Source organism: Antechinus flavipes, chromosome 1 (assembly GCF_016432865.1).
Source record: "Antechinus flavipes isolate AdamAnt ecotype Samford, QLD, Australia chromosome 1, AdamAnt_v2, whole genome shotgun sequence".
NCBI lineage: Eukaryota > Metazoa > Chordata > Mammalia > Dasyuromorphia > Dasyuridae > Antechinus > Antechinus flavipes.
In genome coordinates this window covers 16,732,911-16,756,256 of record NC_067398.1, presented here as the reverse complement: position 1 = coordinate 16,756,256, position 23,346 = coordinate 16,732,911, and the positions used below count along the sequence as shown (strand labels likewise).

Below are 23,346 nucleotides of genomic sequence, written 5' to 3'. Positions count from 1 at the left end.
TCATCCCCCATCAGCGGGCAAGTCAGAGCGACAGGAGGAAAACAAAGCGACTAAGCCCGGGGGTCCCAGCAGGGGACCGCCGCCTCCTTCCGGGGCGGGCAGCCCTGACGGCAGATCCCGCTTTTAAACACCACTTTTTCTTACTCCTTGAGTGACTTTGCATTCTTCCGTTCTGAGACGGAATTGGACTAAGTAGCTCCTAAGAGCCCGTTCAGCTCTTGTGATCTGAGGTCACTTCATACTCCCGGGGCCCTCAAGTTTACACATTCGTCCAATGGGGGTGAAGACGTTGGCCTCTGCGCCGGCGCCTTCCGGCTTAGCTCAGGAATTTTGAGGACCCCCGCCCCCATCCTGTGGGCCTCGGTTTTCTCATCTGTCCAATAGGGGTGAGTGGGCTGGGCCTCTGCACTGTTTCCTTCCGGCTCCAACTCCAGGCTGCTCCCTCCCTCTCTTCCTCCATCCCATCCATTCCGGAGAGGAAACAAGAAAACGCGGTCCGGGACGCGGCTTCCTGCCCGCTCCGGGTCAGACCGGATCAGCTCTCAAGGAGTCAGCTGCGTGGCCAGGGCGTCGCCCGCCGGAAGGACACATGAAGCTTGCTCTATCCCTAGGCTAACTATGACCCTGCCCCACTTCCGGTCGGAGGAACCACTCCTCCTTTGACCCACTGTACCCGTCACGTGACGGATGGGGCGGTTCCGGAGCGACGCAGAGTAGGTTCTAAAATCCACAATAAGTGGCCGCGCCCTTGAAGGGCGGGGCGTCGAGGAAAGACTTTAATTCCCATAATTCCACGGAGCGGAAACTGCGGAATCGGCATACAGCTGATTAAAAAAGGGGACGTGGAGGGGGACGGTACGGGACCGCCTGTGCGTTCCATTGGTCTCCGAACCGCGTAGAGCGAGCGACTGGGCGGAATCGTGCTGTCACTTCCTCCCCTCCCTTCTAGGCTCCGCCCTCTCGCCTAAGGCGCAGACGCGGTGGTGTCAAGCCGGCAGGAAAAGGGGGCGGAGAAAGGCGAGGAGGGGTTGGAAGCGCTGACGCGATTCTGTCCGCGTTGGAGCCGCCGCCGCCGTGACCGCCGCCGCGTGACGTGGCAGAGCCCGAGCGCGAGCCCTCGAGCGCAAGCGCCCCAGTACTACAATAAATGCCCGCCGAGCCGCCGCCGGTGACTGCCGCTGTCGTCTTCTGAACCCGAACCTAAGCTCGAACCTAAGCTCAAACCCGAGCCCAAGCCCGAGCCCGAGCCCGCCGGTGTCGGGGCCGCCCCTCCGCACGGAAGCCGCGAGTAGAGCCACGCAGGCCGTGGGGCCCGCCGCCCCCGTCCGTCACCGTCACCGTCGCCTCTGTTCCCGTCACCGCCGCCATGGGCCTCACCATCTCGTCGCTCTTCTCCCGCCTCTTCGGCAAGAAGCAGATGCGCATCCTAATGGGTGAGGCCCGGGCCCGAGGGCTCCGGGTGGGGGATGGGGAATTGGGGGCTGGCCTGTCCTCCGCCCCCCTCAATGTGGACGTTCTAGGGCTCTGAAAGAACCCCAGCCTTGTGCACTCGCCGGGGAGGGTCAGCAGGGACCCACCTGAGGAAGGGAAGGGAGGGATCGCGAGTTGTGCGGGGAGGAAAGAGGGCCAGAGTCGGGTGTCTCATGTTCTCTCCACCGAGCAACTTTATTCGCTCGCAGCCAAGATCTAGAGTTGGAAGGGATTTCAGGGGGCGTTGAGACCTCTTATTTTAAAGATGTGGAAACTGAGGCCCGGGGAATTCATTGGCTTCCCCAAGGTCACATCAGGTAATAAGGAGAGCCGGTATCTGTACCCAGGCTTCAGTCCCAGGGTTCTAGCACTTAGTCTTTGGACGAAGTTGTTTGTGTGCGGGTTCTCCGTACCTTGAGAGGAGGAATCGTCTTCTTCCTGTCTTTGTACACAGAGCCTGGCACATTGTAGGTGCTTGACACCTTCTTGTTGACTGATGTTGATAATAGAGTGAATGAACTCTTTGGAACACTATGAGTAGTCTTGTCTAAAAAATCTTGCATTCCGGAATTTACCGGGTATTTTCAAGTGTCTCAGATAAAGGCAAGGTGGCTGTCTGCTGAGGGAGATGAAAAGCAGCTCTTTTCCTCAGAGTTCATTTCCTCCATGTTAATGCAGGTCCCTGCTACCTTAAGAGTATAAAAAAGGATCGGAATCAACTAGCAATGTTGTAGCTTTGCTAATTTTTTTGTTCTTATAACTGGAAAAAAATGTTCTAGTGTGATGAACACTATGGTGACATCAGAATTTTAAAAAGAAACTTTTTAAAGTTTCATGAGAACAAGGTAAGTCTGTGTAAAATTTGACTTAACGTTGAGTTTTTTTCTCTCTTGTTTTTAGTCTTATTTTTCCAGATTTTGTGAACACATTAGCTTTTAGTTAGTGCTAAAGGTATGCTAGAAAGAAGTCAGGTGCGTGCTTTCTTCAAAGTTTTTATTTTGGGGGTTTCCCTTGTGAAGAGGTCTCAAATAGGTTTCCTGTATTTCATTTGTGTGTATTTCAGTTTCAACCCAACACAAATTTTTTCCCATGCTGTTTTGTTGGTATTTTTCATTTAAACCATTGATCATTCATCTCCCCTTTCCTGGCCTATTTCTTATAACTGAGTAAAAACAGTTTAAACAAATTGATAAACATATTCAATAGTACAGATTACTGTACTTGGAATCTACCATCTCAGTACTCATTTGATTTTCTGGAGCCATTGGCTTTCATTTATATGAGAAAGCAACATGGCATTGCCAGTAAAGAACTTGCTTTGAAGTCAGGAAGACCTCAGTGCCTTAGTAGCTCTCCTAACTCTCTTTAAGTTACCCAGAAGTTTTGAGCTGCACTGATAGAAAAGGAGCTTACTCATTGGTACTTTCCTGTGCCAATGAAATCACAGGTCCAACCCCAAACCCTGCATTTACATTATTATAACAATTGCATATATTTCCCTTTTCCTTTCAAGTTTATTTGACTCTTCTCGTGTTTCTCTTTGTTTGTCTTTTCTCATGGTGCAGTAAATTTATTGTATTCGTGTACCACAAATTGTTTACCCATGTCCCAGTGGATGAATGAGCACTTAGTTTTCAGTTTTTACTATTGTGAACCAACATAACTTTAAATGATTGAGATCTGGCAACCTGGAGAGAGATTAGGAATCTGGAAGGACTTTGAACTGTAATTTAATTTCTGACCTTTACAATAAAGATAGTAAATTACACTTGATTATATTCTTGTGGCAAAAAATAATATGAATAGGTCCTTTTACTTCAGACCCATAGGAAATGAATTGAGTTTTTTTTCAGTCTACAGTGTCTTAATTACTGTTTGTCCAAACTCAGCTAAAGGGATTCTTTTCTGGAGTGTGCTATTTGGAGAGTGTGAAAATCCTGATTTGAAAGCAAGGGGGCAGGATATTGAGGGAAATTATAATTTTAACTACTGTCATGTGAGAAAGTATGTAAAAAGTGCTGAAAGAATTATAGAAGTATCAACCACTTATATTTCTACTTATTTTCCTAAATCAAAAGAAACCTTTTGATTCTAAATTTAATTTAAACTGAAATTTTTTCATTTAGGTTTTCTGTTTTTCCATTTGTACTTCTGCTGATTATCAGGTTCCCTTTATTTAAAATGATTTTCATGTCCCTTGATATAGAAGATTATTGATTAAATACATTCCAATTCAAAGATATTATAGTTAAAATATATATATAAAGAACAAGCAGGTGTGTGTGTGTGTGTGTGTGTGTGTGTGTGTGTGTGTGTGTGTATAAAGTATAAACTAAGAAGCATTTTGTTTTGATTTAAAGATTGAGGTTTTCTCTTTTGTCTTAAATGTAGCTAGGATGAGAAAATCTGATGAAACCTCTTGCCCTTCCAAAATCTTAAAATTTAAAGGACATGATTTTGTTCATTGTAACCAGAATGCACTTTGCCTGTGTTTCCACCTGTTCCTTTTTAGATAACCCTCATGCCTCCTGAACCAGTGACTTTTAAAAGGGGATTAGGAAAATTGAGTTATGATAACTTAGCTACCATACTATTATAGACTTTTTTAAAAGAGTTTTCTATTTTCTGCTTTTTGTCTAAATAATTTTCAGTAGTTATAAGTCACTTTTGCTTTTTAATACCAATTAAACTGCTGTAGCAAGATAAAGTTTTAAAGGAGAAATTGTAGAAATGATACATGAATTTGTCTGGAAAATGATTTATCCTTAACTTGAATTTCTGATGAGATATGAATTAGAAATTGACAGATAATTTTTTTTTGGATAGATAACTATAATATTGTTTTGAACTTGATTTCCAGAGTATATCTTATATACATGATAAGCTGTCCTATTTAGTGATTCTTTTATCAAAATAAGAATAGTTCTGATAATAACTAGCATTAGTATAATTCCTCCTGGTTTGCAAAATGCTTTACAGATATCTTAATTCTTAATCCTGGGAGATTAGATCATAATGAAATCACTTGCCCAGGGTTATTCAGCTAGTAAGTATCTAAAGTAGATTTGAATGCAGGAATTCCTGGAAGTAGCTTCGATCATAGGATCATTTTTTTAGATCTGGAAGATACCTTAACCCAGTTCCATCATTTTACAGGTTGGTTATCTAGAAACCCTTACCTAAGAAGTGATTCCATTTCATAATTTTCCAAACAAGTTATCATCCAATTTTTGTTTGAATAGAGTGGAAAACCTTCTAACAATGAAGCACCTCTTCTACTTTAGTCTTGTTTATGTTCCCCGGATCCCCTAGCACTAAACACATCTAATGAGCTCCAAAAATAAAAGTCTTTCGTTCAGAACCTATTTTTTTCTTCAGATGGAATATTACACCCTTCCATTCTCTCTCTCTGTCTCTGTCTCTCTCACAGACACACGGAGAGAATATTAAATGTGGCATGTTTTAAATCAGTAAACATTTATGTCACACGCCTTGTATATTATGTGCTGGACACAGAGAACACTCCCTGCCCTCAGGGATCTTACATCCTTTAGTAATTGACTTACAGAGGGGCTTTGGATCTTGTGGATACACCCTACTGGCAGGACTAGGCTTTCTGGAAATGGTGAAGAGCATGAAGTTGCTTGTTTTTGAGGGGCAAGTTTCAATTAGGGATTTCTTCACCATTATCTAATCCAATCCTCTGGTGTTTTGAGTCTCGGGGGAAGGAAATGACTTGTCCACAATTTCATACCAAGTTAGTGGCAGGGAAAACCAACAGCACAGGCTTCTAGATTTCTACTCCTTTAAGGAAGGTTCATATCAAACTCATGGAAAGAAATTGGAAGGTTTTGTTCTCCTTATGTTGAAATATCCAGCATTTTTTACAGTTTTAGAAGTGAAAGGAGCTTTAGCGAAAACTTCAAAATATAAGGTAAATTTTTGCTGATGATGCAGAAGCCGAGATTCTTGTCTAGCCTGACTTTATTTCAGTGAAAGTTCCATGTACTGACAGAAGTGTTTTTTTGACACCCACCCCTTCCCCCTCAGTTACTGTCAGACTGTCAGGGTATTTAAAAAAAATCACTTAACTCAATATTCATCTAAATATTTGTCATCTAAACATTTTGTCTGAGAAATCAATATTTACTTTGGCTTGGGGGTGTTTCTAGAATACTAAAAATTTAAAGTTGATGCTAGAACTTGCCAAGTTTCCGTTTTATGCTGTTAAGTGTTGAAACTCTATCCTTAGCTTAGTGTAGTCATGTAGATAAAGAGCATCTGGCCCTGTAAGGGTGCTACCTTCCTGAGGGTGCTTGTCTACCAACAGTTATTTCTGATCTGTTTGGGCACAAGCAGATTCCACTGGCCCTTGCCAGAGCTCAACACAGCTCTTTACTACATGTATGCTACATTTGGATTCATAGCACTTGCTGTACTGTTCCAGGGGCCAGAGTACTGGGGGTGTCAAGTATCATAAAATGCTTTGGATAATTCACTTTTGATAATGAAAATGCAGTAAGTTGAGAAAAGAAAGGACCTTTTGATTATTTTGCCACTGATTATTAGCACCTTTCCTGGAAGTGTAGCCATTTTCAAGATGTCAAGTGAACAGTTCCTGAATGTTTTCATATTCGTTATATAGAGTACTGAATTGTTTGCAGTTTTTGTAGAAATTATGTAGAAATAATTTTTATATTCAGCTATAACTGAAAAGAGAAATTAATAACTTCATAATATATCTGTTTTAATCAAACTTATTGTATATAATTTACAGTTAGTTTGATAAATATATTGTGAAATTATTAATTAAATCTCCAAAAAACTTTCCTCTATTCTGAATAAATAACAATTAGCTATAATTTCCTTTTCTTGAGTCCTATATAGACTGTGGCAACATTAGGAAATTCATATTTAAATTGTTAGCACAAGTGAATTAGTAGTGTTCTGATTAATAAATAAAGGTGTGTGTGTGTGTGTGTGTGTGTGTATATATACATAATATCAGTTTATCCTGTGTTATTAAACACATTTTATTGAAGCTATAGATCATTAAAGCAATTTCATGATGCACCTTTTAGGTGCCAGTTACTAGTCTTGTTATATATTGATTTACAAAGATACTAAAATTTAGTTGTCATCTTTGGTTTGGTACCCAGTAGATAATTCATTCTTAAATTTAACAACTTTATATGATTAGTTTTGCTTCAGTGTTAAATTTTGATTGAATAAAGTCACTTTGGATTTTATTTATCATGGACTAAAACTCCCTGTCTTCCCACTGCCACTGGGGATGCCAGATAGTTAAAGGACAGAGTTTAGCTGTGTAGGAAATTGGAGCTCTCTGTAGTCCCAGTGAAGATGCTCAAGGGAGTTGAGCTATTTTAGTAGTGTATTGCACGTTTTAAAAATTCCATTTCACTCTTCAAAATGTCTAAATTTGTTTTGACATACTTAGAGAAGGTAGTAGATTCCTCTCTAGAACAAAAATCAGCAACACTGACTATGGAAAGAGGGGTTAAAAACATAAGCCATGATGCATGATGAATAAGGAAAGGGAAAGTAAAAAAATGAGATTTCTTTGCAGAAGTCAATCATCCTCTACTACATTTAGTAATGGACCCATCAGAAACATCATGATGATGGCTAGAGATCTCACTTTGGTGTCAGCAAAACTTGGGTTTAAGAGTGTCCCATTCTGATCTGTGCTGGCTTTGTGAAGCCTGGGCAAATTGCCCAATCTCTGGGATCCAGCTAACTCTGAGATTATAAATTACTGGTCTTGGAGAGAAATCTATGCTAAGATTTCCTTTTGATGATGAAATCACAGGCCCGGCTGCTTCTTTCTTCCTCTACCTCCCTCCTTTCCTTTTTGAAAGAAAATTGAAAATTAATTTATCAATATTTGAGGTGATGGATCAAGTGAGTAATAATATAATAAATCAAAATTAGTTTCAAAGCATGGGCTTCTTTTGCCCATTCTACTTCAGTAGGAAAAAAAAAAACAGCTTTTCAGTTTGTTTGAGTCTTCAGTAATATAACAAAAACCAAGTGGGGAAATTTGATGTTTTTTCTCAAAACATTATAATCATTGTGTGCTGTTATTCACTCAGTGTTCCAGAATTGATATTTAACAGATTTCAGGTTTCCCAAGATTTGCATTTATATATTATTTTATTCTGTTCTTTTAAATAATTAGCTGGTATTTTTTTAAACTGCTGTAAATTATAGCTTAATTCTGTGGCCAAGATGAAGTCTCAGAAGCTCTTAAAAATATATAGTATGGATATTCAGTAAAGATAGACAAAGTGGAGTTTGATTATTTGTGTCTAGATGCCTTCTGTAGTAACTGCACAACCTGAGATCTAGAGCTGCCTTTTATTCTTTATTTATTGTGGATTTTGTTACCAGTAAGAAAGCTTCCTCTCTTTACTTCCCTCCTTCAGTTCCCCCTTATGCTGAGAAGCCTTCCACTGTGCTCTGGAGATGTAAGGCCTCCCAAGTCTTTTCATTTTTGTTGCAATGGGCTGGATGGACTGGAACTATCTTGTTCAGACCCTCAGGGCCTGTTTTCTCATTTGTGAAATAAGGAGTTTCCTATTTTTAAAACAGTATTTTATTTTTCCAAATACATGTAAGGTGAATTTTCAACATTCATTTTTGCAAAACTTTAAAAGACAGCCAGCAATCTAATATAGGCTAAATATGTGCAATTCTTTTAAACATGAAATAGCATGTCTGAAGTGCTTAATATCCTGTGAAGCAGTAGATAAGTAGAATGTTTTGTCAGCCTCATGCACCGTACCAATATAGCCTGTTCTATTTTCTTTGTTTTTTTTAACCTTCCAGATTTTAAAACAGGTCTGTAATGCCCTGTTCTGAAGTACAAGAGTATTTTGTGTTTCAGAAGAATTTTATTTTAATGTTCTTACAGGCTTAGTTTTCTGATTTTTGGATGATGGTTCACAGGACCATAGATTCAATGCTAGAAATAATCTTAGAGAGTCAATCACTAACCATTTATTATGGTTTTAAAATATTATGTATTATATGCTAAATGCTAAAAGTGCTTAGAGACCATTGGTCCCATTTCTTCTTTATAGATGTGGAAACTGAAGCACAGAGCCCTGGTCTTGCTTAGTCACACAGTTGGTCAGTGTATTATATAGGATCTCAGTATAGCGTTACCCTTCACACAATGCTGTTTCTCATGGTTTATATTGGGAAGGTGGTGTTTAGACAAACTAAGGCCATTTTTACCCTGATATTTTGGAATCTTTTCTCGCTATTCCTCCCTTTTATAATACTAGTCAAAGAAGTAGAATTTTGTTTGTTTATATTCTCTTTATAATATGTTCATATTTGATGTGGCTGTTAATGAAAAGTTAAGTCATTGGACGGTTCTTCTAATTTTTACATTTGTTCTCAGAAAAGTTTCTATTTGTTACTTATTAAGGAAAAATTAATGTTCAGGTTCTGTAAGGTTTGTTTATAAAATAATTTTGTAGTTCAGACTTTGGATTAATATCTAAAAATCTCTTCATTTCCTTAGTTGGTTTGGATGCTGCTGGCAAGACAACGATTTTGTACAAGCTGAAGTTAGGGGAGATAGTCACCACCATTCCAACTATTGGTAAGGAAAATTATGGTTCATTCTAATTTGTAAAGTATAAAATTTGGGAGTAATGAAACTATTATAATTCAAACTAATTTTGAAAGTTTGCTAAATGTTCATTAGAACTTAAAAGAATAATAGAATATGCAACATTGGATTTCAACAATTATTTACATGACTGTTACTATTTGTTTTCTTTTTAGGTTTTAATGTGGAAACAGTAGAATATAAAAATATTTGTTTCACAGTATGGGATGTTGGTGGTCAAGATAAAATTAGACCACTTTGGAGGCATTACTTCCAAAACACACAGGTAGGATATGGGTTTTCTTATATACTCTGAATATATATATTAAATATATACATATTTGTATATCATAAGCTGTTTCTCACACATGAGTTAGCATTCCTCTTATCATTACTTTCATGTCTCTGGGTGGACTCCGCCTTTTACATATATGGACTAAATTTGGCGTGGAGAAAAGCAGACTTTATTAAGTAATCATAATAAGGGTTTTTTTTGGGTTCCAAATGGTGTATTAGCCACTTACCATTTGTGACTATTTCACTTTACTGACTTTTAGCCTTGGTTTAGAAAATAACAGAGTATTAGTAATTACCTAGTTAAATTTCATTTTCATGTACTGAATCCAAACTTTAGAAGCCTTTTAATTTCATTGGTTACAGTTTTCTTTTAAAAAAAAAAAAAAGGGAAGGGGTGACAGCTAGGTGGTGCAGTGGATAGAGCACTAGTCCTGAAGTCAGGAGGACCTGAGTTCAAATCTGGTCTCAGACACTTAATACTTCCTAGCTGTGGGACCCTGGGCAAGTCACTTAACCCCAGTTGCCTCAACCAAAAAAAAAAAAAAAATGGCCACTCCACTTAACTCCAGTTGTCTTGCCCCCCACCCAAAAAAAAGGCAACAAAAATTAGAGAACCTTAATTCTTTTGTGGATTATTTTGGGGATGTAGTTTCTGCATTGTTTAAAAATCTAATGTAGCTCATGTGTTTCTTATCATTACCTGTGGACAGGAAGTGATTGGTATTTCCTTGCTCTTTGTGTGTGCACCCCTTTCTTCCCCCCGTGTTTCCCTTCTTCATCAAGCCTACTCATGGGACCCCTTGTCTGTCATCAAAGCCTTTTGATCATAGTTGGTAAGAGCTGTTATTAATTGCTTGTTGTATGCCAGGCTTTGTGCTAGGCACTAGGGATACAAAGACAAGCAACAATGACAGTCTCTGCCTTTAAGAGAAGAAATTCAGCCTGTTCAAGAAAGCTAGAGGGAGCTGAGGCAGAGGCAGGAGGGGGAGAGAACACACTAGTTTGGAAAGAATGGGTACTGCCGATTATTCCAGGAGTAGAAAGGGGGTGGGGTGGGTTAAGAACCCTGGGTTGGAATCTTGCCTTAGGTATTCACTAACTATGTGACCCTGGGCAAAGCACTCAACATCTCCCCGCCTCACTCTTCACATCTGCAAAATGGGGATAGTAATTATTTTTGTTAGTATTATAGTTTTTAATATCCAAGTGAAACTTTAGTATGGGCCTTTTATCTTTTGATTTTGTTCTATGAGATATTAAACTAGTATAATGTTTATTGAGAGCTTAACTGTACAGAGGATAGTTTGTCCAGGTCTCTGTTCTTTTCATGAAATCTTACATTCACATCTTGTTCGAGACCTGCCTGGAAAATCACATGACTTCTCTGGGCCTCAGTTTCTTCATCTGTAAAATGAGTGAGTTGGACTCTTATGTCCACAGAGCCCTTCCATCTTTTAAGCTGTGATCTTTGGTAAGTCCTAGAGGTTGATAGAGTTTAATTAGCTAAGGACAGATGAAGACAGAAGATAGGATAGTGGGAATAAGTACAGAGCTGAGGCTGGGAAGTAGTGAAGTATAGAGAGTCTAGAAAACTTGGCTTGGAGAACCACCTCTGGTGATCCTGGTTGAGAAACCCAGGAACCCTCCCCCAGCCCCAGGCAGCTCTCCCAAGTTCAGGAAGCTTTTTCACTTGGAAGCTCCTTAAGAGAGATGAAATCCCAGGTCTGGTGAAAGAAATTGATGTCGAAGATAAATCTTTTTAGCTAGAAAAAGGGTAAGATGACTCTGGCACTTGGCTTATGTTTGCTGGTTTAAATCTGTTGCATTTGAGGTAAGAGTCTATCACTAGGACTCAGGACCCATAGTCAAATGATTTGTACTATCAGAGTCTAATGAAAGAAAGGTGCTTTTTTTTTTTTATAATGAAAAAAAGCTATTTACTGGAACATCATAACTTAAAATAATTACTAACAATTATTAACATTTTTGGGACAGCTGGGATCTGAGTTCAAGTCTAGTCTCAGACACTTGCCACTGCTAGCTGTGACCCTGAGCAAGTCACTTAACCTCAATTGCCTCACAGAAAATAAAACAACCCAACATTGTTGTAGTTAATGTTAATTATATTAATAATTTGATAATGGTTGATTGCTTGTCAGTGATGTCTGTTATTACTATTAATTATAACTGATTAGACTTCTTAAGGATTAATAAAGTATATATGAGTTATCATTTAGTGCTAGAGAGAAATTCCTTCTCACGTGGCTTATCCATGAGAATGAAGCAAGGGAAGCTTAAGAGACGCAGCTACCTGTAGACTACGAGACTGTCTCTTTCTCTTTCTCTCTCCTCCCCCCGCCCCCCCATAATAGCTTTTTATTTTTCTAAATACATGCAAAGAGAGTTTTCAACATTCCTCTTTGCAAAACCTTGTGTTCCAAATTTTTCAAGACCATCTCTTAACACACCCTTTTGAAACTCATGTTGACTGCAGAAGGAGGAAAGTGAGGTGCAGCAACAAGGGCGCCGGGAGAAGAATACAGTGAGGCAGAGGGGTGGACGAAGAAGGGAGCACCAATCGTAGTCATGGATTTAGAGACAAGAACTCAGATTTGTGGGTCGTGGAGAGAGAACAGCTGTAGTTGGTGGTGAGAGACTGTTGATGTGGATGGTGAGAGTTTACAGAGGAGGGTAAACTGAGAAGACAAGAGTGTTTTTGAGCGGCCATTGGTGGATAGAGAAAAGACCCCAGCATGGAGGAAGGAGATGAAGAAGTCGCCAGTGATCCTCATAATGGACTCTTAGAGAAAGGAAAGAGAGTAGTTGTGGATGGGAATGAGCATCCAAGGAGAGGTTACTGAGAGAGTTCCTTATGAGGAGGGTCTGGAATTAGCAGTGAATGGCAAGTGATGTGCTGGAGGACACTGCAGGATGGCCAGAGAATAAGGGAGCTAGCTCCCCGGATATTTCTGCAAAACAGACTTAAGAATATGATCTGGCTTCCCTGTCTTTACTCCGACTGCACTGTGTTACCAGGCATGAGTGGACATCTTGGCATGCTTCTTTGGCTGGCATTTGAAAAATGTTCTCTCAGGAAAAAAATTTTATTTTTCATTTATTGTTGCTTCAGGAGGAATACCCACAACTAATGGACTTGAACAGCTGCAAAGCTAGCTCCAGTGGGGAAAAACATTAGCTAGATTCCAAAAGCATTCATGAAGGGCTGACACTCAGAAGTGAGAATGAAAACCGTCTTGACCCTGTGTAAAATATCTACCAAGTTACAGATGGTTATTGGTCCTTCTGGCCTCTAAAATTTTCCAAGGGGCATTTGAAGAAGGAGTATGGAGCAGGAAGGAGGAGGCTCGAGGTGAACAGGAGAGAGAAAAGGGGGATTTATAAAAGTGAGATTTTTTTCAGGTTTGGATGTCAGGTCCAATTGTGTACCACTTAGGGAATTTTAAAGTGCTTCCTTCCAAAATTAAAAACAAGTATGTGGTTTCAGATGGGAAAGCAATGAATAGCAGTATTATGTGGATCTCTCATGTCCTGCTATATTGGGGAGTAGTGAGAAGTTGTGCTTAGCTCTAGAGGGAAGCCGGGGGAGAGTCTTGTAGGGAAGAGGAAGATTTTAACAGGGAATTCTGAGGACCCACCTTCCCAGAGGTGGAGATTGAGGAGGCTGGCAGAGGTGTGGTAGTAGAACAGGAACCCTTTGGCAATAAAAGGAGTAAAGTGGCGAGAAGGATTTTGGGCGTCAAGTTGTCTGAAATTTCCTTGCTGCTCATAATAATTCCTTTTCTGCACTGCTATTATGTTGCTCTCTGGAAACTGTGATTAGACATTGTTTCTATTATCATTAAGTACACTTGGGATTTATCTGAATATTCCCTTGATTATTTGGTGACCGTTGTGAGCTGTCCAGAGTTAAAAGGTAGTAGCTTTAGAGAGGAACTGTTATTCCCCTTGTGTACCCATATGCTATAAATGCAAGATGAAATCAGTTGGGTATTAAAACCTTTTTTTTTCAGATTCCTCATGCTCATTATTAGAAGAATAACAGAATATGGTTCATTTCCCCCATATATTCTAGTTTAAAAGTTACATTTTGGGATCATGGGGTTCCTTGTTTGTTTTTTCATTGTTGGCTAAACATACAAAGGGCTTACATTTCTTTGGGAATCCAAATTGGAGTCCTGTAGTATCACACAGGAATCAAGGTAATTAGTTCTTGTTCTGAAGGCTTAGTTTTAAGTGTTATCATTCAGTGGCAAAAAATACCTGACATAGAAATCTTTATTCCAATCTCTGCTCAGATGTAAGGATTTTAATTAACTTTTATTTCAGGCAAAATTTACTTTTTTTGAACTGATAGATAAACACTGATGGAGAAGTCATTACCCATGCCCTGGGATTTCTGGATAAACACCTTGTTACTGGCTTTAATTTAAGATAGAGAATTCCTTTTTGACTTTGTGACACAATTCCCTCTCCATCAAACCGTGGGTTAGTTTGCTGTAGGTTTAGTAGATGTCATCAGATGTAACTTTAGTGAAGTTCTCAGGCAGAGTTTAAGTTTAATTCCTTGCAGAAATTTTGCAGGCTTGTATTCCTGCCTTCATCATTGGCTTCTCAGGCACAGGCGCTGAAATGAGGTGGATACTTTTACATCTGGCTTCAGAGACAGCAGGGCTAAGGGTCCTGGGGCGGCTTTGCCAGGCTTATGATCCCAGTAGCCATGCCTGCCAGGAATGAGGGACAGCTTGATTGGGATCTTCCTCTCCATTTCTGTGGGCACTTGAATATCCAGGCTAACATGACTGTTGTCATTAATGGTGGCCACCAAGATTTTGAACCAAGGAATGTCTACAAGTCCAAGTCTGTTTCTTAACAGGCAATTTGAGGTAACGGAGAAAAGAGATTTCCTCTAAAGAGCTTAGTTTCACATTTTTAATGAAAAGTCCTTGTTTGTGTTCTTGTTGTTTCTCAGAGTATCCTAGAATTTTCTTTTTTTCTGCCTTTGGGTAGCAAGCACAAGGAACTCCCAAGTTCTTGTGAGGAGTTCTTGGGTGTCTCTGAGTAGCTCTTTGACATGGAATGAGTTATAGAACTTCGGAGCTGTTTGTCCTGGATACCTCTCAACATAGTTTTGGGGAATTATCTCCTAAACCATAAATTGTTCTATGAATATAAGCTTTATTCTTAGGATATTTAACTTTTGTTTTTTAAATCAAGTTTTCTAGCATTTTCTTTTTTGATCTGTGTAGCTCAAATTGTAATTTTATATGTTTATTTGGGTAAGTTACTTATTAATTAAATCATCAAAACATGACTGTTTAGATGCTTTGGTTTTGTCCTGCTTTTTGAATTTCTATGGCTACTTCCATGAAAAATTAGAAAGAAAGGGAAAGGATTTCAGTAAAATTAAGTTAGTCAGTTTTATGACTTTGCAGCATATTTAGTAAGTTTGGGGTATAAATTGGTTGTTCATGCATGCTATTTGGGATGATTCAACTTAATTAAAATCCTTAATTAAATAAGGTGGCTTTTTGGGGGTATGTTTACTCGATCATTACTCATCAGAAGTGTTTTTTCTTTCCAGGGTCTTATTTTTGTGGTAGATAGCAATGATCGTGAGAGAATTCAAGAAGGAGCCGAAGAACTGCAGAAAATGGTAAGAAGAAAGATTGACTAAAAAGCATGTTGTTCAACTAGATAGATTTTCAGAGTTAAGAAATGAGTATGTGCCAGCAAGTGGTGATGAACTAACATTTTAATCTTGGAGTCTGAAGACATGGAAATTGAGGGCTGGAAGGGACATTGGGAACCCTAGTAGCAGACCCCCTGTTTTAGAGATGAAAGAATTGTGCTCCAAGAGGTCATGTGTGCTCACTGTCACACCCAGCTCACTTGCCCCACATGACCCTTCATTTATGTCCAAAAACCCTTTGACCTTAACGGCGCAACTGAGCGCGGAGGATCCTGTGCTCTAGTGCTGTCCCTGTTTGTCCTGCCCTTCCAGGCACATTTGAGGAGAAAGATGGCACCTGCTCACGGCTCATTTGCATCGCAGGTCCTCACGTATCGGTTTCACGGCAGGAGCTCCTGGATGGGAGGTACAGACTTCCCACCAGCTTCTGTCTCAGCTGCCATCTTGCTTGGCTGAAGGGAAAGGGAAAGGGCAGGAGGAGTGAAGGAGATAGTGACTAACACACACTGGTTAAACACCAGCCCCTACTCCGCCTCATGCCTGCTGTCCCCCACCCCTGCAGAAACTGCCCCTCTTTGGGCAAGGAGGCAAGATCATCTTGCTTGCTTCATGTAATTTTGCCTTAAGTTTGTTGATGAAGAATCTAAAACTTTAAGCTTGTCCTGGCTGCCTTTCATTTATTCAGGGGCTGCATGAGCCCCATTTGTTCAGAGAGCCTGCAACACCATCTTGGGTTTGGTGCTCGGGCTACAAAGGAAAACCCCCAGAGATCCCTGTCCTTAAAAAGCTAATTATTTATTTAGAGGGAACTACTTGCACCACGGCTAAGTCAGTATGAAGTAGCTGCAGAGTGATGTGAGCGGGGGCTATCAGGCGGCCCCGAGCGGAGCTTTGAAGGCGTCTGGGGATTCTCTGAGATTGGAACAGAGGGAGGAAAGGTTTGCTCACCTTAGTGATGGACGTTTGACTTTGTTCCGAGTAATTATGCTATTAATGCCAATTTATTTCTAGCTTCAGGAAGATGAACTGCGGGATGCCGTGCTGCTGCTCTTTGCAAACAAGCAGGATCTGCCAAATGCCATGGCCATCAGTGAAATGACAGATAAACTAGGCCTGCAGTCTCTTCGCAACAGAACTGTGAGTGCTGGAGCTGAACCAGGGGGTGTTGGGGGCGTGGGTGGACAGCATCAGGGGAACCATGTGCTTAGTTGGCCCGTGGGCCCAACTAAACCATGCAGAGCCAGAGGTTTACTGGAAATGGCTCACTGGAGGGTTTGTTATGGTGGAAGAAGAGGCAAGGAATGTGATACCCAGAGCAGAGGCTCGAAGAGGCGCGGGGCCTGCTCCTCCCCTCCCATTTTCTTTGATTTGGCTCTGCAAGGGGAGTTGAATTCCCTTCCCGAGACAGCCGCTAAGGAGGAAGATTGCACATAGGTGCTTCATACTGCTCGTTCTTAAAGGGTTTTTAAAGAGTTAGGTTAACCAATATGCCCAAGTGGCTTTAACTGTAGCCTGCTGGTATAAAGGCATTTTTTTTTTCTTACTGGACTAATATAATTCTGTTTGATTGCTTTTATTTCATTTGATTGAGATTTAATTTAATTAACTATTTAACAATTATGCACGAAGTTGCAGAAGCCTTTATAGACAAGGAGGCTGAGTCCCAGAGCTAGGTCTTAAAATCACGCTGTTAATTAGATATTGAATGGAGATGTTAAGAGATGGGAGATGTAAGCCACATGAGGTCTGTCCGCTCTCTAAAAGTGGTTGTAATCTCGGGTGCTCCTTGACAGAACTGAGCTTGGAATTGCATAGCATTCATCAGTTATTGACCTTAAAGAAGATTTGCTTTGGGGCAGCTAGATGGCACAGTGGATAGGGCACAGCCCTAAAGTCAGAAGGACCTGAGTTCAAATCTGGCCTCAGACACCTAACACTTCCTGGTTGTATGACCCTGGGCAAGTCACTTAACCCCAATTGCCCCAGCCAAAAACAAACAAATAAATAAATAAATAAATTTGCTTTCACAGATAGACCCTTAACATAGTCTGCAAATACAAATTTCAGTTTCTTTGTTTTATGCTAATTGACATGAACTTTTAGAATAATGCTTGTAGGAAATCAGTTTTTTGCTTTATTCCGATTTAGAAAATATTTCTGAAGTTTAATAGACTGTTTTCTCATGTTAATTGACCTTTTTTTTCCTTTTCTCATTTCTACACAGTGGTATGTTCAAGCTACCTGTGCCACACAAGGAACCGGTCTGTATGAGGGTCTTGACTGGCTGTCAAACGAGCTCTCAAAGCGTTAAATCCAACTGGATAACTAACCAAGGACATGTTTGATAGAATTGGATCTAGGCTTGTTACAACAAAATTAGTTTGCATCTTGGTTATTAAATGGTATCTTGGAACTGGTTTGGGCAGGATTTTACAGCATTTAAACTTATTTTGTTGCCAATTATCGTTTACCAAGTTTAATGTCGCTATTATAGCAGTTATACTTGGGATTAAAAAAATTTTTCTCCTTAACTTGAAAAAAAAGTGTACTCTTATGATTTTATTTCCCTTGGCCTAAATGCCTGGACATAGCTATTGTGACAACCTTTAAATGAATATGTTTTGAATGTTTTTTTGAGCCCCAATAAATAATGTTTTCAAGTTTTCCCCTTGCTACTTTACTGATACCTTATGTCATTCCTTGGACAGTCTGCTGATTTCAAAACGTAGCATTCCATTTGTATTTATTTCTCTCCCTTGCCAAAAAGACTTTCTAATACTGCTGCTGCCAGCCAAGAAAATGCTCTAAAACACTATTCAGATTTCCTGCAACTGAGGGACTTTGGAACTTTTTTATTAACCAGCCCTGCTTATCTTCGTGTGATTTGGACTTTATGGATAATTAATTTTGTGCTGGTGGCAAAGAGTTGATACTGAGGTGGCTTTTAATACTCAGCAGATTGTCTTCCTTTATATTGTATCTTTTTTTATGTTGCATGTTGCTTTTGGTATCAGCCTGACTTTTTGCCCAGTGTATCATAGTTCAGCTGATGTTTTATTGTTTATTGGTGAACATATCTTCATTAAGAGATTTTGGAAAATTCATCAAACTCAATAATGAATTAGTTTCTTCATAACCCACTTGAAATTATTCCTAATAAAATGATAAAATATACAGTTGGGGTCTGTCCTTTTTTAATCTCAGAGATTTGTACTCGATGGTCAAGTTTTATGATTAAAAGTTAAAAAAATAAAGGCACAATAAGTTGTTCCAAACCTGATTTTATGAGTCTCTGTTCATCATAATTAAACCAAGTCAAAAAGCTTTATTAAATACTATTTATTTATAAATACTAAATATTAAAACTTATTAAATAAATAATACATTTATTAAATAAATTAAATAGCTGTATGCCAGGCCTTGTGCTGAGTATTAGGGAGTCAAAGGTAGTACCTGCTCTGCTGAGAGACCAACATGCCAACAACTAGGTAGATGAGATAAGATAAATTGGAGGAAACCTTAGAGAAGGCTCTAGAGTTAAGGGAGATAAGAACTGTTCTCTGATGCTTTAGATGGGCTTAAGAGAGCTTATGCAGGTTGAGCCCAAGTTTGATCCACTTGCACCAAGTTTCAGTCTTTAAAAATAGACCTGTGTTGAAAGCAACTTTGTCTCCTCACAGAAGTCCCCGCTGAGCGGTTGGCGAAAAGAGTGGTGAATTTATTAGGCACCTGATAAAGTAGAGGAGGCAAGAGGAGGCTGCAGGAGACATCATGGACCTATGACCTGTTTCAGGTTCCAGTAATTGAGGATTCATGAATTTCAGATAGTGGGGAGAAAATACTATTATCATAGCAGAAGCTAATGGGGGCTGGTTTTTTGTTTTTTCAAGTACTATTGGTAACTGTTAAAACAACACACTTTGAAATGTGCTTTGGGTGGTTTTTTTTAACCAAGGCTGTTGAGAGTTTCAGGATATTTTATGTAAATTATATTGTTGCTAGATAAGCATCAGATTTAAATCAGTGTTGAAAGGAAAAGTACAATTATTTTTTCTCTAAGTTTGTCTCAAATCCACTGTTAAATGGACATTACCTTCATGCAATACTTATAATTATTGCTACATGAATGGTTAATTTTTACTAAACCATTTTAATGAAGTTGGGATTCCGGTGGGATTACTTAGAGCTGTTCCTGGTTTGTTTCTGGTCTCTCTTGTAACACGCCAGTGCTTGCAACTGCCTCCCTCTTCCTTAAAGAACTAACTCGGAGGCCGCAGCTGGGACTGAGGCCTTCCCCGGGCCTCCGAACTTGAAATTCTCTCCCCCACTATCTTGTGGGACTTCAGAAGCCATGGCTCTTCCCTTTACCATTTCTATCACCTTGACCAAAACATTTCCCTCTGGGCCAGTTTCCTTATTTTAAAATGAGGACCTTGAACTAAATGATCTCTGAAGTTCTTTTAGAAAGATTGCAGATGTTGAACAATATTCCTAAGCTCCCTAATGAGGATGTGGGGGGAAAATGTCTTAATTTAAACTTTTCTTCTAAAATTACCCTGTTTCTTTTGAAAATGTTTCAGCATGAAGATTTAACACTTGGTCACTTTTCATGGGTAAAATAAAGATTACTATGGTCAATGATTTCCCCTCTTGTGGAAAACTAATTTTTGGGTAAAAAATGCTATCTAAACACAAAAAAGTTCCAATTCTCAGTATTCCTACAACTAGTTTTAAGTAAAATGAACAAAGATTGTAATTTTTTAAACATTCCTACTCAGCTATAGTATCACGGTGAAAAATAGGGAAAGGAAGGGGGATAGAAACTCCTTCCTTTCTCCATCCTGTTAATGAGCTATTTGTTCATAAATCCTCTGCTCTCCCTGGTTTAAGTGATTATTCTGTTGCTTTGCTATAAAATGTGCTCTTATTAAAAATCTTGGTGTCACATTCTGGTTGAAATTAAAACTGGATGAGATTTCTTATATCAGTCTTGTCCCATTTGGGTTTTGAGTCCTGCAGATTATTAGAGGTACATGTGTGTCCCTGGAAGCATTTTATTTTAGTGCCGTTTGCAGGCACTGGTAGCTAATTTTGCTCTTAGGAATTGTTTTATTCTTGATAATGGCTTTTTTTTTCATGTAGGTGTGGAATATGTTTAAAGGCTAATTATTACTAATTTAATAATATCCTATTGTGTTGAATGAGGAGGCCAGATTATCTGGGAGAAAGTAAAAGCCACCTCCCTGAAAGTAGGATCACCTTGCTCCATATGTTTGCGATGCTCAGAGGCTAAGGAGAAGGCTGGCTTTCAGAGAGATGTGCTGGTCCTTGGGGTCTAGCCTCCACTCAGCTTCCAAGGCCTGCCCAGTCACCTGTGTAGGGACCATTGGCACAAAGATAACCCCAGAGCCTTCTGGCAGTGAAAGCCCCTTATGACCTGGGCCTTTCCTATCCTTCCCATCTTCCATTTGACTTGGCTCCCTGCACTCTGCAATCCCCTTTCAATGGCCACCTTGCATCTCTTTGCACTGGTTGTTCCCAGAATTCATTGTCCCCCCACTTCTTAATTTCCCGGGCTTCCTACAGAGATTGGCTCAAGTATTACCCTGTGCAGTGGGCCTTCCTTCTCTTTGGATAACCTCCCTCCATATATGTATTGTCCACGTACCGAGTTATTGTGCTGAGAGGGACGGCTTTCTTGGCTTTCGAGTCCCCAGTGTGCCCGGTACAACTGGAGTTTGATGGGCCGGGGAGAAGGCAAAAAAGAATTAGTTCAGTGTTGGAGTTGAGCAGAGAAAAGCAAAGACGGGAGGGTTATTCACCGTCTGGTGGAAATACACGGCTTTGGCTGCTTGACCCTAAAGGGCAGACCCAAGACTAATGGAAAGACACTGTAGGTCTCAAGTGTAAGCCAGTGGCTCATCATCAGTCCTCAAAACTGGGCTGGACATCGCCAGGGAAGGAGCTTCCCTTGCAGGGCTGTGGCCATTTGGAGACAGCATGGAGGTCCCTGCTCCAGAACGGGTGGGGCTAAATGACGTGGGCACGAGGTAAAAATCTGAGCAAGGAAGCTTTAAACAATGTGTTGAGGGGGATGTTTCTTTTTTTTTTTTTTTTTTTAATTTTATTTAATAATAACTTTGTATTGACAGAATCCATGCCAGGATAATTTTTACACAGCATTATCCCTTGAAATCACTTGTTTCATTTTTTCCCTTCCCTCCCCTCCCTCCCTCCCCCGCCTCCAAGATGGCAAGCAGTTCTATATATGTTAATTATGTTGCAGTATATCCTAGATACAATACACATTTGCAGAACCGAACAGTTCTCCCGCTGCACAGGGAGAATTGGATTCAGAAGGTAAAAATAACTCGGGAAGAAAATCAAAAATCAAATAGTTCACATTCATTTCCCAGTATTCCTTCTTTGGGTGTAGCTGTTTCTGTCCATCATTTATCCAATGAAACTCAGGTAAGTCTCTTTGTCAGAGAAATCCACTTCCATCAGAATACATCCTCATACAATATCGTTGTCGAAGTGTATAATGATCTCCTGGTTCTGCTCATCTCACTTAGCATCAGTCCATGTAGGTCTCTCCAAGCCTCTCTGTATTCATCCTGCTGGTCATTCCTTACAGAGCAATAATATTCCATAACATTCATATACCACAATTTACCCAGCCATTCTCCAATTGATGGGCATCCGTTCATTTTCCAGTTTCTAGCCACTACAAACAGGGCTGCTACAAACATTTTGGCTCATACAGGTCCCTTTCCCTTCTTTAGTATCTCTTTGGGGTATAAGCCCAATAGAAACACTGCTGGATCAAAGGATATGCACATTTTGATAACTTTTTGGGCATAATTCCAGATTGCTCTCCAGAATGGCTGGATTCGTTCACAACTTCACCAACAATGCATCAGTGTCCCCGTTTTCCCGCATCCCTTGAGGGGGATGTTTCAGCCTCGGCTTGCTGACTAGGCAAGAAAATACTATTCATCCACCACTGGTTTATAGAGGGAAATAAAGGGTAGCCCTCAGATGAAGAAGCTAAAACCGGGGCAGCTAAGTGGTGCTGTAGACAAAACACCAGCCCTGAAGCCAGGAGAATCTGAGTTCAAATGTGACATCAGATAGCTGTGTGACCCTGGGCAAGTCACTTAATCCCAATTGCCTCAGCAAAAAAACAAAAAACAAATTTTAAACCATTTCTAGTGATGTGAAAAGGCGTTCTAAATTACTATTGATCAGAGGAATGCAAATTAAGATAACTCTGGGGTACTATTTCACACCTCTCGGTTGGGCTAAGATGCCAGGAAAAGATAATGACGAATGTGGGTAGTGGATATAGGAAAACTGGGACACTGATACATTGTTGATGGAACTGTGAATGGATCCAGCCATTCTGGAGAGCAATTTGGAACTATGTTCAAAAAGTTATCAAACTGTGCATACCCTTTGATCCAGCAGTGTTTCTACTGGCCTTAAAGGCCAAAGAGATCTTAAAGGAGGGAAAGAGACCCATATGTGCAAAAATGTTTGTGGCAGCCCTTTTTGTGGTGGTGAGAAACTGGAAACTGATGGATGCCCATCAAATGGAGAATGGCTGGATAAATTGTGGTATATGAATGATATGGAATATTATTTTCTGTAAGAAATGACCAGCAGCAAAGGATATGAACAGACAATTTTCAGAGGATGAAATTGAAACTATTACCACTCATATGAAAGTGTTCCAAATCACTGTTGATCAGAGAAATGCAAATTAAGACAACTCTGAGATATCACTACACACCTGTCAGATTGGCTAAGATGACAGGAAAAAATAAGGATGAATGTTGGAGGGGATGTGGGAAAACTGGGACACTAATGCATTGTTGGTGGAGTTGTGAACGAATCCAACCATTCTGGAGAGCAATCTGGAATTATGCCCCAAAAGTTATCAAACTGTGCATACCCTTTGATCCAGCAGTGTTTCTATTGGGCTTATATCCCAAAGAAATACTAAAGAAGGGAAAGGGACCTGTATGTGCCAAAATGTTTGTAGCAGCCCTATTTGTAGTGGCCAGAAGCTGGAAAATGAATGGATGCCCATCATGGAGAATGGCTGGTAAATTGTGGTATATGAATGTTATGGAATATTATTGTTCTGTAAGAAATGACCAACAGGATGAATACAGAGAGGACTGGCGAGACTTACATGAACTGATGCTAAGTAAAATGAACA

General features: G+C 40.0%; 1 protein-coding gene across 1 annotated transcript; it reads left to right on the top strand.

Annotated features, from left to right (window-relative positions):
- The first annotated feature begins 955 nt into the window (after positions 1–955).
- On the top strand, positions 956–18,293 carry ARF4 (ADP ribosylation factor 4). Its single transcript, XM_051979522.1, has 6 exons — positions 956–1,433; positions 9,023–9,103; positions 9,289–9,398; positions 15,012–15,083; positions 16,131–16,256; positions 17,344–18,293. The coding sequence occupies exons 1-6, from the start codon at positions 1,367–1,369 to the stop codon at positions 17,428–17,430; spliced, it is 543 nt and encodes a 180-aa protein (XP_051835482.1). The 5' UTR covers positions 956–1,366; the 3' UTR covers positions 17,431–18,293.
- The last annotated feature ends 5,053 nt before the right edge of the window (positions 18,294–23,346 follow it).